The sequence below is a fragment of the Lathamus discolor genome, chromosome 10 (assembly GCF_037157495.1).
Source record: "Lathamus discolor isolate bLatDis1 chromosome 10, bLatDis1.hap1, whole genome shotgun sequence".
In the NCBI taxonomy this organism is placed as follows: Eukaryota; Metazoa; Chordata; class Aves; order Psittaciformes; family Psittacidae; genus Lathamus; species Lathamus discolor.
Window position 1 is genome coordinate 8,002,641 of NC_088893.1, and position 16,006 is coordinate 8,018,646.

The 16,006-nt window shown below is 41.3% G+C and overlaps 1 protein-coding gene across 18 annotated transcripts in view; it reads left to right on the plus strand.

The window, feature by feature from the left end:
- Positions 1 to 16,006, plus strand: part of ANKHD1 (ankyrin repeat and KH domain containing 1) — a 104,153-nt gene that overhangs the window by 21,095 nt on the left and 67,052 nt on the right. For all 18 annotated transcript variants that reach the window (XM_065690493.1, XM_065690495.1, XM_065690496.1 and 15 more), the window contains exon 3: positions 13,843 to 13,999. In XM_065690493.1, coding sequence (XP_065546565.1) covers positions 13,843 to 13,999 — 157 coding nt within the window. The remainder of the gene's footprint in view (positions 1 to 13,842; positions 14,000 to 16,006) is intronic.

Below are 16,006 nucleotides of genomic sequence, written 5' to 3' on the forward strand. Positions count from 1 at the left end.
CAGTATAGGGAATGAATAGAGAAACCGTTCTCATTAAGAAAGCTTGAATAAGATTTATTCTGGTGCTTTTTTAGTGATCAAAGCTGAACTAAAATCACCTCTGGTTAACTGGGAAACTTTGGCCTTTTGAAACTCTGGCACATTACAGTGACTTGCTTATTTTCTTTCTTTGCCATTTAAAGATTCAGAGTGGGAAGGAATATATGGTATGTGAAACACACAGATGTGTTGTGCTTTTGAGTAAGTTGGATAAACTGTCTGAATTTTGTGCATGTAATTGAATTATTAATCTTGTATTTCTCTGAGGTTTTGCATGATTTAAGTATTTTTTTTTCTAATCTAGCAGGCTTTTAGATTAGAAAAAGTCCAGTCTAATCTTATTCTCAGTCAAATTAACTTCCATACTTTGAAAGTGTGTTAAATGTCCCAGCTTCATATTTTTTGGCTCTTTTTCAGTTGGAGTTTGCTGTGAAGAACAGTTTCATTGTTGTAACACTTAAATTGATTCTTTAGGTGTCAGACGGCTCAGTTATCTCACCAGAGCTGCTCCTGGAATTCTTGGGCAAAGATGATTCTGGGATTTTTAACTTTTCTTCAGTAGGGATGGGGAGTGGGAAGAGACAAGTCAAAACGTCGGGGGGTTTAATTTGTGATGTATTAATTTTGGCCAGGGTACTCCTCAGTCTCTTAAGCTGCTGCATATTTATACACATCTATATCTGTCTATAAAAATATTGGAAGTAATCATAGTGAATCAGCCAGTGCTTCATGACCATATCATAAACAACTCTCAATTCTTCTTTTAACATGATTTTTTCAAAGGCCTGGATATGTTTTTTTCCATTAACTCAGTTTTTTTGTTTACTTCTGTCATTTTTTTATTTTTTTATTTTTTATGCAAGTTGGATTCTTCTGCAAGATAAAAATCCACTTTGCTCTCCTGTTCCAGTATGGGGAGATTCCTAGTTAAAAACTTCTTTCCATTCAGTATTGTTTTCAGCACTACTTGTACTAGTGCTTGAAGTAGCTTCAGCCAAAGAAGGAAAGTAGAGAGAGTTTGGGAGGAGGATGGAAGCTGCTTTATTGACAGTCCTACGTGGTGCCTGAATTGAGCTGGAATTCAGCCTGTACCAAGGGAAGATCTTACTCTTTTTCATCGAGTAGAATCCCAGACTGGTTTGGGTTGAAACAGCCTCAAAGCTCATCTAATTCTGACCCCCTGCTGTGGTCAGGGATGCCTTCCACTAGACCAGGTTGCTCCAAGCCACATCCAGCCTCCTAGCCTGGAACACTGCCAGGGATGGGGCAGCCACAGCTTCTCTGGGCAACCTGTGCCTCACCACCCTTACATGTGTGTTTCCTTCATCCATCACAGTGAAAATAATCATGTTCAGAGCTTGCAGTGGGGTGCATAAGCTGTCAGTGGTCCTTGTGGTTGTTGGCCCAGAACTGGCTGCAACCCTGTGGCATGGGGAGCTGGTACCCTGTGCAGGTACAGGGGACTGAGTGAGGCAGCTGATGAGACTCTTGTTGGCAGTACACTGAAGCAAGCTTTTGGTTTGGTTGTCTTGAGATTTGCGTAGGGTTGGTAAATGAAGCTCTTGCACAGCACTGTCTCAGGTAAGCTGGTTATGTATGTCTGTGATGTTAACCAGGTACAGAAAAATAGAACAGTAGCGCAAACCACATGGTGTTTAAAGCTTGTATCTGGTAAATACTGCTGCTGACCCAAATGTCTTGCCACAGAATGTATCTCATTGAGTGTGATATAGTATTTTTTCTGTGTCTGTTTCATTCATGGCATGCTTTCTAAACAGATGGCTGCTGATCTGATTCTTTCTTTGCAGTGCCTGTGTAAGAGGGGAGGTTGGATGTTACCCTTGTGAAAGGAAGCAGTTACTGCACTTGCAGGATTGAGTTCATCAGAATGTAACTCTTTTCCCTGAGTGCATCAGGAGAATAAGGAAGGAGAGAGGAAAGCCTATCTCTTGCTTGTCTCCTGCAAGAAGACTTTATTAATAGTTTATTAAAAACCCTCAATTACACAGACTTGGTTTGCTTTTTTGTTTTCTGCATCTGTCTGTCATGTAGCTTCTTTAGCACATAATGCTATAAAACCAGAGTTTAAAAGTACTCAGAACAGAGTTTGAGCATTTAGTGGATGATTCATAGTGTGCAGAAGATGGGATCCGTATCTCCTCACATAGATTTCAGGGTGGTTTTGATGTTCTGTAACTCAGTGGTAGAGTGGTGGCAATAGCTAGTGCCAGCTGCTTGGCTCCAACTAGACAGACTGGTAAGTCAGGTTGGCAGTGTGGATGTGCAGCCACCCCTCCTGGGGCTGACTGGAAGTGTACTGGGAGATGTAATGTTATTACATTAGAAGCAGGGCTACCGGTTTATAGAAGGGTTGCTCAGTGTCTGGTTTTTTGGCTGTGACGAGTGTCTTGGGACACGTGAGAGGAATTAACCGAGCTCTTGTGGGCAGACCTACAATACATTGTTCTTCTATCAGTTTTATAATGGTATTAAATATTTTGTTTGGGTTTTTTTTTTTTTAAGGTGTCAGAAACAACAAATTGTACTGAGTCATAGCTCACAGTATATAGGGTAATGGATGAACCTATTGCCTTTTTCAGTGGGTAACTCATATTTGACAAACCATTATGATTGTATAGTTAGGGAGTAATTACAATAAACAAGTTTCTATGAAAACAAATGATAACATAGGCTATATGTGTATACATATATATATATATATATATATATAGTGTTAATTACCCAATTCTGCTTGTTTCTAAAAAGTCAACCTAGTGTTCACCAGGTTAATGGAAAATGATACTGCCACTCGTCTTGGATTCTACTGATGGAAGCAAGTGGCTCATTTTGCAGTGGGCCATGAATGCCTTCATTGCCTGCTAGAAATTATTATCTGCCTAAAGACCTTATTTTGAAAGCTGAGAACTTAAATCTTGTGATTTAAACCAAGCTGTAGTGCGTGAAGCATTGTGCACACCAATGGAGTTTAGGTTCTTTGTGAATACAAAGTATTTAAATCCTTGAGGGTTCAACATGGAAATGCTAAGAAAATTTTTTGCATTGTACAAGTTTATCCTCATTGTATCCATCAAGAAAATCCTTGCTGTGGGTACAGGAGGCAGCTCTGTAATGTAACATTGCTGTAATGTAATGTAGTTTTCCTTGTGTAACAAAGCATTAGCTCTAAAATAGCAATTACTAACTTGTCATTTAGCCTTTTCCTCCAGTTCTGTACAGCTGCCTAAAACTTCTTGGAAAAAGAAGGCTGAGAGACATCTCAGTAGATCTAGTTTTTATCTTCTCCTCTTCCTTCTCCCCAGGCAAATGCAGCTGTGCTTGTGCCATTCCTGATGGGTGGCTTTAAGAACTGGTTAGACAAACCCTCTCCAGTGCTGGAAGCTCCACAGCATGCGCAGCCAACTGCAGTCATTGGGATGGAGTATCAGTCCTTGGTGTTACATGCTGAAACACCTAACCTGGAGGTGAAGGGGGCACTAAGTTGCTTTGGAAGCACTTCACAAGGGAAGGATTAAAGCCATAGTTAAGCAGTTGGTGTTGGTTTAGTGGAGTTGCTTTGGCTGCTGGTTTTATGCATCATATCCATGATCAGTGTTCCTAGTTTCAGTCATCCTTTACAACTGATTTATAGATTGGTACATTCCTCAGTTCCCCTCCCTTTTTTCAAACAGGCTAAATAACATCAAATCTCTCTGCCCTTAACTGTTGTTATTTGGACTTTCAGCTGCTCTTGTTCTCCTCTGGAGTCCATATGCAAGCTCTGTTCGTCTTAGCTTGTTGCCCCAAATTAGTCATGATACTCAAGTTGAGCTCTATTGATGCATGGAGAGTAGGAGTGTTATTTCATCTGTCCTGCAAGCTGTGCTTTTGTTTATACATCTCGGTTTGGTGTCTGCCTTTTGCCTTTGGGTTACAAGTTGAATTTGACTTTATATCAACCAATACTTTCCTGAAGAACTGTTACCTAAATAAACTGTTCCTCTGTGTGTGCAGTTGATTGTTCCTGTGTGTGTAGATACATGCATCTATATATATATTTGCTGACACTCCTGTTTGGGTATGCCCTTTAAAAGAAGCCTGCTTCAGGCACAATTGTTATGAAGGCTGAAATTCTGTCTTTGGTTTCAAAGAATGACATGGCTTTTGAGTAACAGAGGAAGGCCACAGTGAGCCTGGGAAGAAGATCAATTCTAACCAACCTGTCCAGACTTCCAGTTGGCTTTGCCTCATATTGCCAAAAACCAAGCCACCAGCATGTTTTGGAAGTCTGGACAGGGAAAGGAGCATGTAGGAAGACCTAATAATGAAAAGAGGAGAAACTTGCAATGTGGCTATGATTTTTGTCTGTTGGCCTCCTCTTACAATAAGCACACCCAGTGCCCAATCTTTCTAAAGTATAGAGACAGAATCAGAGGTAGAACAGCTTTATTTTTTTTTAGTCTTTAATGCAAATAAGAGCAAAGACCTGGAGGGAAATACTGGAAGACATTTGATTCAGTGAAATCTGAAATGGCTGGACTCTTCCATACTGCTGTCTGAAGTAACTCCCTCCAGAAGCTCTCTATTGGATTAATGCTTGTTACAGTTTCTCTTTGCATTGTGCTCCAAAGCAGCTCAGTAAGCATGGTGATCTGTGGTGCCACATGTTGGATTATGTGACCTTCTCCATCTGAAGAAGCAGAGCTTCAGAGACCTGGACCTCTCTTGATGTACTGTGTCCTCTTCCCTTTTGTTTTTTGGACCTTAGGGAGATGCCACAAGGAACAAAAAGCTGAGGTGATGTGAGGCCCCTGCACTGTTCTTGTAGAGGGGTGGTTTGCTCTAGTGCATTAACAGTAGATGAGAGTGTTCTTCCTTCAAGTTAGGTAAAGTGGTAAAATAAATTTCCTTATTTTCCTTCTAAGGCTGTAGCATCCTGATTTTTGTGCTTTGCAATCTACTGTGGCATTCCCATAGACCTTCCTTTCAGGATGTGTTATGCAGCATGTATGTAATGACAAGACATTTGAAAGACTGTGGGTCTTAGGAAGAGCAAAGGTTTTCTAAACAGCTTGAAATGTGAATTTGTACCCTGGCCCGTGCTATTCACATTAAGGTGGTGATCTTTTTTATTTTCTGAAGAAGTGGCACACTTCTGGAGTATTTTGGTTTACTTTGCCGTACAGGATTGATAAACCTGGGGCTGAAACTGTGCTTCTGGATGAAGTCACTGGTGTCACTGTACCTCAAGGTTTGCTCTTGGTTCTTTGCTTGAAAACATAGAAGTATTTAGAGTTGTTTTCCTCAGTAGTTACAGAGCACTGTACTGAGCCAGAGCCATTTTCTGATTCAGGATACCAGTCACAGCCCATGTGAACTCTGCTTCCCACTGAATGCTAGAAATTTGGAGAAGAGAGCTCAAGTGGGATGTTCGCCTGTAAACAGCATTCCAAGGTCATCTGAGTTCTCCCCGCATCTCTGTTGTGTGTGGGGATCCTATCTTGGTGTTTCTTAGGGATAGATGAGGTTTGTCTTTGCTCCTTACCCTCCCACAGTGATGGCATCGTTTCATGTTCTTCTTTGCCATGTTTCAGTCAGTCTCAAGTCTTTCAGAAGTGTATCTTTCAGATTCTTGGTGGCAGGCAACTGTCAAGCTTGGAATGAGAAAATATTAGATAAAACCAGGAATTAAAGATCCATTGCCTGCTGTTGGCCATGCTGTTTTTCTGTAAAATAACAGGAAGAAAAAAAAAACCACCAAAAAACCCCGTATTTGATGGTATGAAGTACTGAGTTTACTTTGAAGCTTCCCTTACAGAGGTTCTGATTTCTCCTTCTGGATCGTTTGCACAGTTGCTGCCTCTGTAGTTGTAGGGTAAACACCAGAAGCACCACAGTCACAAATAAAATCAGCTTCCTAGGACTGACTTGGGATTTTAATACCACTTTGTATGAATAACCAGAAGCAATGTGATTGTTTTTCTCAGTCTCTAGCCTGGATGTTTCCTTCAGGTATAGGAGCTGCCATCCGTGACTCCTTTGATTCCTGCTGGCCAGTCAGTAGATGGTCGCAGTTCCTGCATGTCTGTTCACTGTTGCCTGTCACCATGGCCCAGCTCCGTACTGGCATGTGCCCGTGTCCTCACGCTTCATTTGGCAGGGTGTGAGCAGGTGACAGCCCAGCTCTAGGGATGTGCTGAGTCTGCCATCTGAGCTGTGGCCGTTGAAAAGCTGCACAAAGCCAGGCAGACAATGGGGGCTGGAGCCCTGAGCTCATCACACTGACACTGGCAAACGTGATGCAACTAGAAGAGCGTTTGTTTCAAGTGCATAAATATACTTGAATATTTGCTGGTGCTGCAGCCCTGGAAAAGATGTTGCAGGAAGAGGTAGGGAAGAGAAGGCTGGCAGTGGAAAAGACATCAGGCACCCAACTAACGTGCTGAGGTTTTGCTGCCATGGCAGCCCTTTCTGGATGTCTGTCACTGGCTTTTGTCTATGTTAAGGCTTAATAAGAGCCTAAAAATCCCCTAGTCATTCAAAAAAATTCACAAGTGAAGTGATAAGATCCTATTTAAGTGTGATACACAGTAACTCCTATTTAATCCTAGAGAAGCACCAACACAAATTCACATCCAGAGTAAAGTAGGTGTTTCTAAACTAGTGCTTAATCCCATCCTTGTCCTTTATAATTTGGATTAAAGTTAGCCTTGCATTTTGAACATACCTCTCAAATGCAAAATCATGTTTTCTTAGAGTCAAAACCGTGTTAGAAACGAGTCCTTATTGCCAGGGGTGGAAGGGATACTTTCTCCTCCTCCAAGGCCAAATTTAAATGTCTGTTCTTGCATTTGATATGTCCTGCAAGCCAAAACACAGTTTGAATGAGCCTCTTATGTAGGAATATTCACAGAATCATAGAATAGTTTAGGTTGGAAGGGGACATTAAAAGGTCGTCTGGTCCAGCCCCCTGCAGTAAGCAGGGATATCTTCAACTAGATCAGGTTGCCCAGCCTGGCCTTGAATGTCTCCAAGGATGGTGCATCCACCACCTCTCTGGGCAGTCTGTACACACTGAGAAGATCTGGTCTTGAAGAAACAGAGCTTCTTTTTTTTTTCCAGAACAAAATCTGAGGGGTGAGGAAGATGCTCCTTTCTCCCCTGCTTCCTATCTTACCTCTCCATCTTGTTGCCTCCTGACTGTGCCACCTGAGCAGAGCTCTGGCAGCAGGGATGCTGTGGCGTCAGAGGGAAGATGAATTCGCAGTTACACATCAGTTGAAGCTTCACTGTCAGTGGTAGGTAGAGAGTTAGAACTTCAGTCTGGAGGTTCATATGTGTAAGATGCGTACCAAGTAGCTTTTTACAGTGACTGGTTATAGCATTTAATGGGTGAGGGGAGTGCCCTCAATTGGTTTTGGACAAAGGCTTAAGTCTTACAAAAACACTTCAAAAACAAACAAACAGAGTACAGAAGGGGTGAACACTCCAGACCAATCCAGCATTAATGTCTGCTCATTTCATAATTGTCTTAAATTTTTGCCTCTCTGCTAGAGGAAATATGAATGCTTTCTTGTACTTGAACAGAATTCTTTAGGGTTTGTGTTGAACTACAAGCCCTCTCATATTCTCCCCTGAGCTTTAGTTTGCTTTGTTTAAAGCAGTTCAGCCACTGAATTTCTGTTTAAATGATGACTGGGACAGAACTGGCAAAATTGTTTTACTATGTTACTGCTTTTGTCCTAACTGTAGCTGCTGCTTTAAAGCAGGAGGTAATGCAGGAGGAGACACCTCTCCCTGACGCTTAACTGCATTGAGATGGGTGAAAAAGAACTTTGATGAAGTACATCTGTAACTGTGGTGCAGGAGTAATTCATGATGCTTCCATATTAACTGCATGTAAAGATATATGGGTCAAAGTGCATTTGGTGAGTGAGCAGCATGACTTTATGCACGTATGTGATGGATGTGACTGAAGGTCCTGGTTCCTGTAAAGAATCAGCAGTGTTGAGGATTGTATCTGGGAACTTGGCACCTCAGAAGGCAACTCTTTCTTTGCTAGAGATTTAATAGAAAAAAAAGTTGAAAAATGGAAAAGTTGGGTTTCTTTAAACAGCTCTTTGCTTAGGAGATGTGAAAGTGTGGATATCCTTCCTGGATGAGAGGCCCAGGAGGAAGGTGTGTGAGGGGTTGAGGTGGTTTAGAGGCTATTTGCTGTCACCATGAGGCAGGAATCTTCTGTTCATGGCTGCACAGTTTTCTCTCCTCTTGCTAGTTCTGGTGCTGGCTGGAAAGGCTTTTTGCTGGTTAAACCTATCTTGTTATGCTGGTAGAAATCTCCCTCCTGTTTTCCCAATGCGAGTGCAGTGGTGGGGTTCGGAAACCCAGGTAGAGGAGCCCAGAGTTTTTCTGGCAGTGGCCAAATGTTAGATCAGCACGTAAGTCCTCATGTTCTTTCAGCTTTAAGAAAGGTAACTCAATTTTTATACAATGGGAGAAAATGAATGCCTGGTGAGAGCTGGAAAAAAGTCAAACTGATAGAGAAATTGAGAGTTCTGCTGTAGCAAAGTCTGTCGTGGTCAGGAATTTCAATAAGGTGGAGGAGATAGTTATATGGATAACTTGTCTGCTATTACTCTTTCTTATTTGAACTCTCATATGGTAACAAAACTCTGTCACAAGGTTTGAATCAATCTTTTCTTGCATTTTAAGTTAAAATGTGTGGTATTCCATATCTGGCAAATAGCCATGTTCCTTTATGCATTCTGAAAACAAAGGAAATGGGAGGATTGGGTTTGTGGAGAGAAATTATATGAAGTAGCAAACTATTTGGGGGTATTGGGATTTTGCTAGAACCATCTGTGAGTCTGTGTTGAGCTGTTTTCTCATTGCTGAGTTTGCTTATGGGGGATTCCAAGCTTTAGTACAAGCGAAAGTTGCTGGCTGATGTTGTGAATTACCCGAGCAGGTAATCTGGTGCGGAAGTACAGAGACTGGATTGAAATCTAATGGGAAAACTCTCAGCTGAAATGTAAATGTTAAGGAGTATTGTCTGGTTAAACAAGAATTCATGTTTGTGCTGAAGGATAGGACATCAGCTTTCAGATTTTGAGATACCTGAGCCCACTGATATAAAAGCAGATGATCCCCAGAAGGAGCCCTTGTCATCAATAAGTAACCATAAGATCTAATTGGAACTGGAGACGTACTTACTAGCTTTTGATTCTGGAAAAGAAAATCTCACTGCTACAGTTATCATCAAGATTCTGGCTGCTGGGCTGACAGCTACACTGAACTATGTGTTAATGCAAATACAATTTTTAAGAGTTTGAAGTGTCAAGCAAGTGAAAAATTAAAAGCTGGGATTGAGGGTAACTTTCCTCAGTGGCGTGTATGTGGTGGCCTTTCAGTGTTTTCTGACATCCCTGTCACTTGTGGATATTGCTCAAATGGGTGAGCTTCTGTTATTTTTAGGAGTGGGGATTCATCAAGAAAGGTGCATTTTGAGGTTAAGACCATGAAACGTAAAATGGGAGAATAAAATGGTGTTTCTGCTTTTGCCAGAAAGTGCTTAGCAGATGTTTTGACTTGGTTTTTCAGATAACATTGAAAATGTCATTTTTTGGGTGTGAGGGTTTGCTGTAGGGACTCGGATTGGTAGAAGAAGAAAACTCAGCTGCTCTGGAAGTCTGTGTGGGGCTGTGATGGTGACACATGAAATACTGTCAACAGCTTCTACAAGGTTTAGTCGTGGTCTAAATAGTCACCATTACACAATGAGAACGTTTATTCTCGGCCTGTGGTTGCCATAAAGAGATGTTGTTGTTTTCCCTCTCCCCAGCAGGTTTCCTCTCCAGGGGTCTGGAATTTGCCACCTTCCTCCTCTCCTTCTCCAGTCAAACAAAATTTGTCTGTCTTTACAAGCTTTTTGCCATCTTGAGGGTGTTTCAGATGTGCCAGGATTGTAAATAGTACCACTGCCATTGATTGTCTGATCCATCCTTTCTGGTCTGAAGTTAGGCACAACAATGTTCCCTTTGCATGGTAATGAATGCTTTCTGTCTGCCACCGGTGTCAGCTCCTGGTGTCATATGAAGCCAGCAGAGCTACTGGCAGGAGGATTCTTTATTGTGATTTGGAAGATAGGCTTACACAGGAGTTAAGCTGAGCCTTTCTGCTGTCAGCTTGGTACTAGGAGCATAAGGTACTTTGAGCTTAACCTCTGTTGGTACTGCCCAAGGAGAAGGCTTCTTTCTTCTCTGCAGATAACTCTGCTTGAGAAGGTTATCTGTGTGGTTTTATAAGGCGATAAATCATCTGCTGAGGAAGCTACCAAGCTGCAGGCTGCTCAGGCAAGCTGACTGTGCTGTACAGGAAGAATTGGTCAGGTAGTGGACACCCAGGAGCGAGGCAGGGCAGTTGAACTCTGAAGAACCGTGGTGGTTGTGCAGATTCTGAGCCCTCCTTCCCAAGGAATGGCACTGCTTTCAGAGAGATGGTTTTTTAATCAGCAAGGTAATGAGGAACAACATGAGCCAAATATAACCCAGAAATGTTACTGGGTGACACTTGTTGAGGTTAAAAAAATTTTGGAAGGTGCTGTTGTGGAGCCTTTAGTGAGCTGTATTGCTGCAAAGGAGAAATCTTCCTGTTACGCTGTGGCTAGCTGTAAGACAGATCGCTCAGGTACCTTATTTTGCCCTAGTAAAAAGGGGACTGTCAGGAGCACAGAAATTAGATCTGTAAACTCAGTATATGTGCCATTTAGTCAACTTGAATAATCCAGCCCTGCTGTGTTTCAGTATTGTGAATATTAGCAAGAAGTTTAGTGATAGTCAGCTGAGCTACAGTTGAAGTCCATTGACAATGTATGTACCTGCTCTCTGTAGTTGCTCCTGTAATTGTGTTTTTCTCCTGTTACTGCTTACTGAAGGTGGCCTAAGGAGCAGGTTGAGTCTGAATGATGATTGATCAGGCCTTTGAAAACCTGACCTGTGTGTGTCACCATGGTTTGTTCTGATTTGCATCCACATCTGTCTTTTGGGAATAATCCTTTCTGTTAAACAGGGGTTAAGGTTTCCCATCCATGAGTTCTAAGTATTAGTGCAGAAAGACCAGTCTGGAAAGAATCCAGAGCAGGAGGGAGAGACACAGCCTGTTTAGCTCATGACGTTTTCTTGTTGAAAGTGCATATTGATGTTTAAAGAGACTCATCTATAAAATCGCATGCTTATTTAAGCACTAGTGGCTAATCTTGTACATAATGGCACTGTGATGTGTGAAGATTTGTTATGTAGTGATTAGAAATGGTATTGCCAAGTGGCTTGGATATCTTTTTGAGGATGTGCCAGACCATAATCAAATGGTCATAGACTGGGATGAGGAGGTAAGATTATGAGCAAGTTTTTATTGGCAGGTATTGAATGGTTGGACTAGATCTTAAAGATTTTCCAACCTAAACTATTCTGTGATTCTAAGTTTGTTGCAACATTGAAGTATATGACATCTTAAATGTCAGGAGTGAGAATTTTGAAGAACTTGGAAATAGCATTTCTGTTCCAAGTCCATCTTTCTCATGAATGCTGCAAAAGGTGAGGTAAAAGAAATTACGGTAAAAGGATATTGAGTACCTACCTGCATGTGTCAGGAGAGGACTTGTATGGTATGAAATGGATGTGAAAATGAGTTGTTTTGAAAAGCAGAGTAGAATCAGCTATGCCTAAATGGGGTTTCTGTCACTATACAAGTAATGTTGGCAACCAAATGTAGTCAGATTCCAGTGCAACTCCTTGTGCATCCTCAGATTACAAACTCCTAGAGGTCCCCCTGCACTTGTGGTCCTGGGTACTGCATAGGATGTCGTCAGTGCCTGTGAATATTGTGGGAATTCTTAAAGGGCTCACCAGCCTCTTATGGAAATTTAAGGGTGGCATGCTGAAATTAATAAAGGGGGAAGAAGAATTTAAATAAACTTCAACTGCTTTTATAAAGAATTTAGTTTTAAAGGCAAAATGGCTTACCCCAAAATATCCTGATGGTGTAGTTCAGTCTGTGCTCTGACTTAAACCAATTCTTTAACTGGTTTAAGTTAACAGCAAGTGAACATTCCCTTGTGACTCCACTGCTCTTTAGTTTAAGGTGAATTACATCTGTTAACAACACTTTAAAGTTTTTAAAAGCATGTGAATCTTAGGAAGATGACTATGCTAAAATGAATTCTCAGTATTTTTCTAACTCCTGTATACAAAGAGCACTGCCCAACATGTAGTTTCTTAAGGATTTCAGTGTGAGCAGTCAGTGTGCAATAAAACATACTGGAGTGTTTAAAATATATTCACGAAGTGTAAATATATTCTGTCCTTCATTCTGATGTTGTAAATTGGATATCTTGATGCAGAAACAGTGACACTTGGAATGGCCTGTGCTTGGTTTCAGATGATCAAGTAGATCTCTGCACCCTATCATAGATGTGCACCTTGGTGGCAGGCAGGTGTAAGTACTGCAGCAGGGATGTAGGGCAGTGTAGCGGAGTGTGCCAGAATTGCTTTCATGGTGAAGGTACTGATTCTTCTATTAATCAGAAGCCAAATGGCTGCTCTCAGACTGGGAATGGATGTTGACTGAAGGTGATGTGTGAAACTTTCAAAGTATGACTTCAGTATTTAGTTTGTAATAATTGCAAGTTGGGTACTGAGAGATATGGTGTAAGTCAGTCTTGCGGATATGCACATACCGAATAGAAGATTTGCTGTTTCCTGAGGTTTATGTCTAATTTGACCCTGTTGAATAGGGAAGGAATTGAAAAGCTACTGGTTCTGTATGGTGAAGGCAGCAGATCCCTAAACCAGTAACCATCATCTTTTTGTAGCAAGTGATTGATACTTTTTTGGGGGGTGTTGTACTATTCATCAGTGCATTTCTTTACACTGTTTGTACATTTGTATATGCAAATACAAGACCTGCCTGCACTGCAGAGGCAACTGTGTGCAAATGTACCATAGGCTGTGTTGAACTATATGGAGTAAAGCTGCACAGGTGTACCATCGCTTTATATCAGCCACATAAATGAGAGGGATAAAGACCTTCTTATGGTGCTGTTCTTGCAGCAAACCAACTGTTTTTATAAGACAAACTGTTAGAACAACTTCCTTGAGCCCCAGCATTTCTCCTGTGTGATGTTAGCATCAGGACGGGATGTTGATTTCAAGTACACTGAAAATATGTGAAGTTCGGTTTCATGATTTCTGTTCTTCTCCAGCCAGAGCTGTACAGTTTAGAATGTTAATTTGTTGGGACTTGAAGGTAATAACTTATTTAGGTTTTTTCCTACTCTCAAAAAGAAAGTTTTATTAGACCCAAGTCTGCTTCATTTTGGGTGAAGTTGGACAGGGAAGGGGGAATAGATTGACACATTTTACATTGGAAAACTCATCCCATCCAGAAAATATCAAACCAAGCCTATGGAATACTACCTGTTACCCAAACTTACGTTTTTTTGAGCTTGACCCCTGGATTTATCCTTACTCCTCTGAAACGCCTCCAACCCAGGTATGAATTGGGAATTTGGGATAGGTAATGAAGCTGCCAGCTGAAAAACAGTTTTCTTCCCGCTTGATTAAAGTTGATTAAATGTTCAGGTCTCAGGCAAAGATTACTTACTTTTAAATATCTGATTTTTTTTTTCTGGCATGTTTGCAAATGATTTTTAACTAATAGTGCATGTGGCTGAAATCTAAAATAGTGTCTTTGCATTTCTTTTGTGTGACTTCCATACTAACCCGACTGATGAACGAACGTGCACTGAAGGGATTGGTAAATTGTCCACTGCCGATGGCAAAGCCTTCGCAGATCCCGAGGTTCTCCGGAGACTGACGTCCTCTGTCAGCTGTGCACTGGATGAAGCTGCTGCTGCATTGACGCGGATGAGAGCAGAGAACAATCACAATGCAGGACAAGTGGACAAGTACGTACTGATCCCTCCCCACTCCCAGTTTCCCATTTATAGAATATAAGTTTGTATTTTTAAATTCAAATTTCGTTAGTTATATTGTTGATATATGGCAATGAATCTGCTATACTACTAGCAGAAATAGTTTATGAATCTGAAGGTGTTACTACTGTCGCATCGGCTTATTGGCATCTAAGTGTAAGAGAAAGGTACAAAATAATGTTATTTTCTAACCTGCTGCTCTTCCTATGTACCAGGCAGTTGATTTCTGTTTCAAAACCAGGTTAAATTCTTAGCTGTAGAAGTCTTGGTGATAGTATTCTTGTTACTGCGTCAGCATACTTTGGTGGAAACTAAGGAATCTAGCTCATTGTATTAAAGTTGGAAGAGACAACTCATACTTACAGGGCAGCGATTTGCCCTGGGATCTTGCTCAGGAATTTAGGGGGAAATTAAAACTCTATTATAATCTGATAACTTTTTCTAGCTGAAAATTATTGAGGACAGCATTTAACTCCCATGGTGACAGAACTGAAGATTCGTCCTATGTCTTCAAAAGCTTTCGTCTACATTAGTAATTTCAAAGCATCTTTAGGGTCCTGAAATATTTTCTACTCTGACAAGTGATGCACATAGTTCCTAAACATCTTAAGCAGCCCAGTGCCATTCTTGTCACTTCTGCAAAATGTCTTGGAAATATCTCAAAGGGAACCTGAGCAGAGAGCAAACTGGGAGACCTCTGGATGTGCCTGAGTCAACTAGGATGAGATGAGTCTGTTTCCTGAGGCACATTTGGTTTCACAGCAGTTCTGTATTATAGGAAGTGTCTCAAGGTCATCTTCTGAGGATGATTCATGTGTTTCAGGATTCATCCCACAGGTTATGGGGCTGGGTGGCTCCTGTTTCCAAAGGCTAGACTGTATGTGTGCAAAAGTGCATGAATCCCTTCCCTCTCCTCCCAGCTGAACAAGGACCCGAGCTGTAAATGCTAGTTGCTTGTGGGCTGCAGCAGAGCTGCTTGTACTGTGAGCACAGAGCTGTCCTAGGGAAGGGGCAGGTCTGAGAGTGTCCTGCAGGATTTCAGAGGGATCCCATTGCTTCACTATATGGCCTATGTAGCCAAATAATAAACTTCACTTAGTGATTACAGTGCAAATGTAAGTGATAAGTGGGTGTTCTCTTCAGGTCAGACCTCAGCTATTACCTGTCAGCTGCTGGCACAGTTTAAATTCATTTTAGAGTATATGACAAATAAGTTCTACTTAAAACAGGCATTTAATACAGTTCAACCATTACAGTCTTTGACCAGTTGAAACTTGCCTGCTTTCCTGAGGAATGTATATTTTCTGCATTGTCAGTGAATTTGAGTGAGGTTCTGTCTTTTACAGTAAAAAAAGCAGAAGTTTAAGGTGTTTGAATCTCACCGTGCTAGTTTTTATTTTAGGAAACAAGCTTCCATGTTTTGCAGATTAAATATCTTGATAGGAGTGCATCACATCCAGTCCAGTACTATTAGAACAGAAGGCTCTGGCTTAACTGCCCCTTCCTCTCACCTCATTACCTGTGGGTTGGTTCCTGGTGGCTGAGGACAGTCATTCCTTGCACATATTTTCTCAGTTGGGGAAGCATAATTGAGTTGATGCTGAGCATGACTTGCTCTGGTTTGTTAACACTTGTGTTTAGCAGTATTTTAACAGTTGTCTTTGCTGTTAGACTTTGGTTTTAGTATAGACAAAGATCTAAAGGACAGTTAACTTGGTTTGAAATTAATTGAAGCTCAGCTCACCTGGTTTCCAGGTTTGGTTAGTGAACCGTCCTACCTGTCAGAGGAAATAGTTATTCTCTGCTTCAGAGGTTAATGGTGGTTGAAGTAGAGATTTCAGACTTCTGAGCTTTTAGATGCCAAGAACTCAGGGTTTGTCTTGTCTTTTCCTTCAGACTCTTAGCTTGTAATTACCTCTTGCAGCATTTTAAGGACTGTTCCATGCAGGCTTTTTTAAAGTAGTGTTCCATGTAGGACTG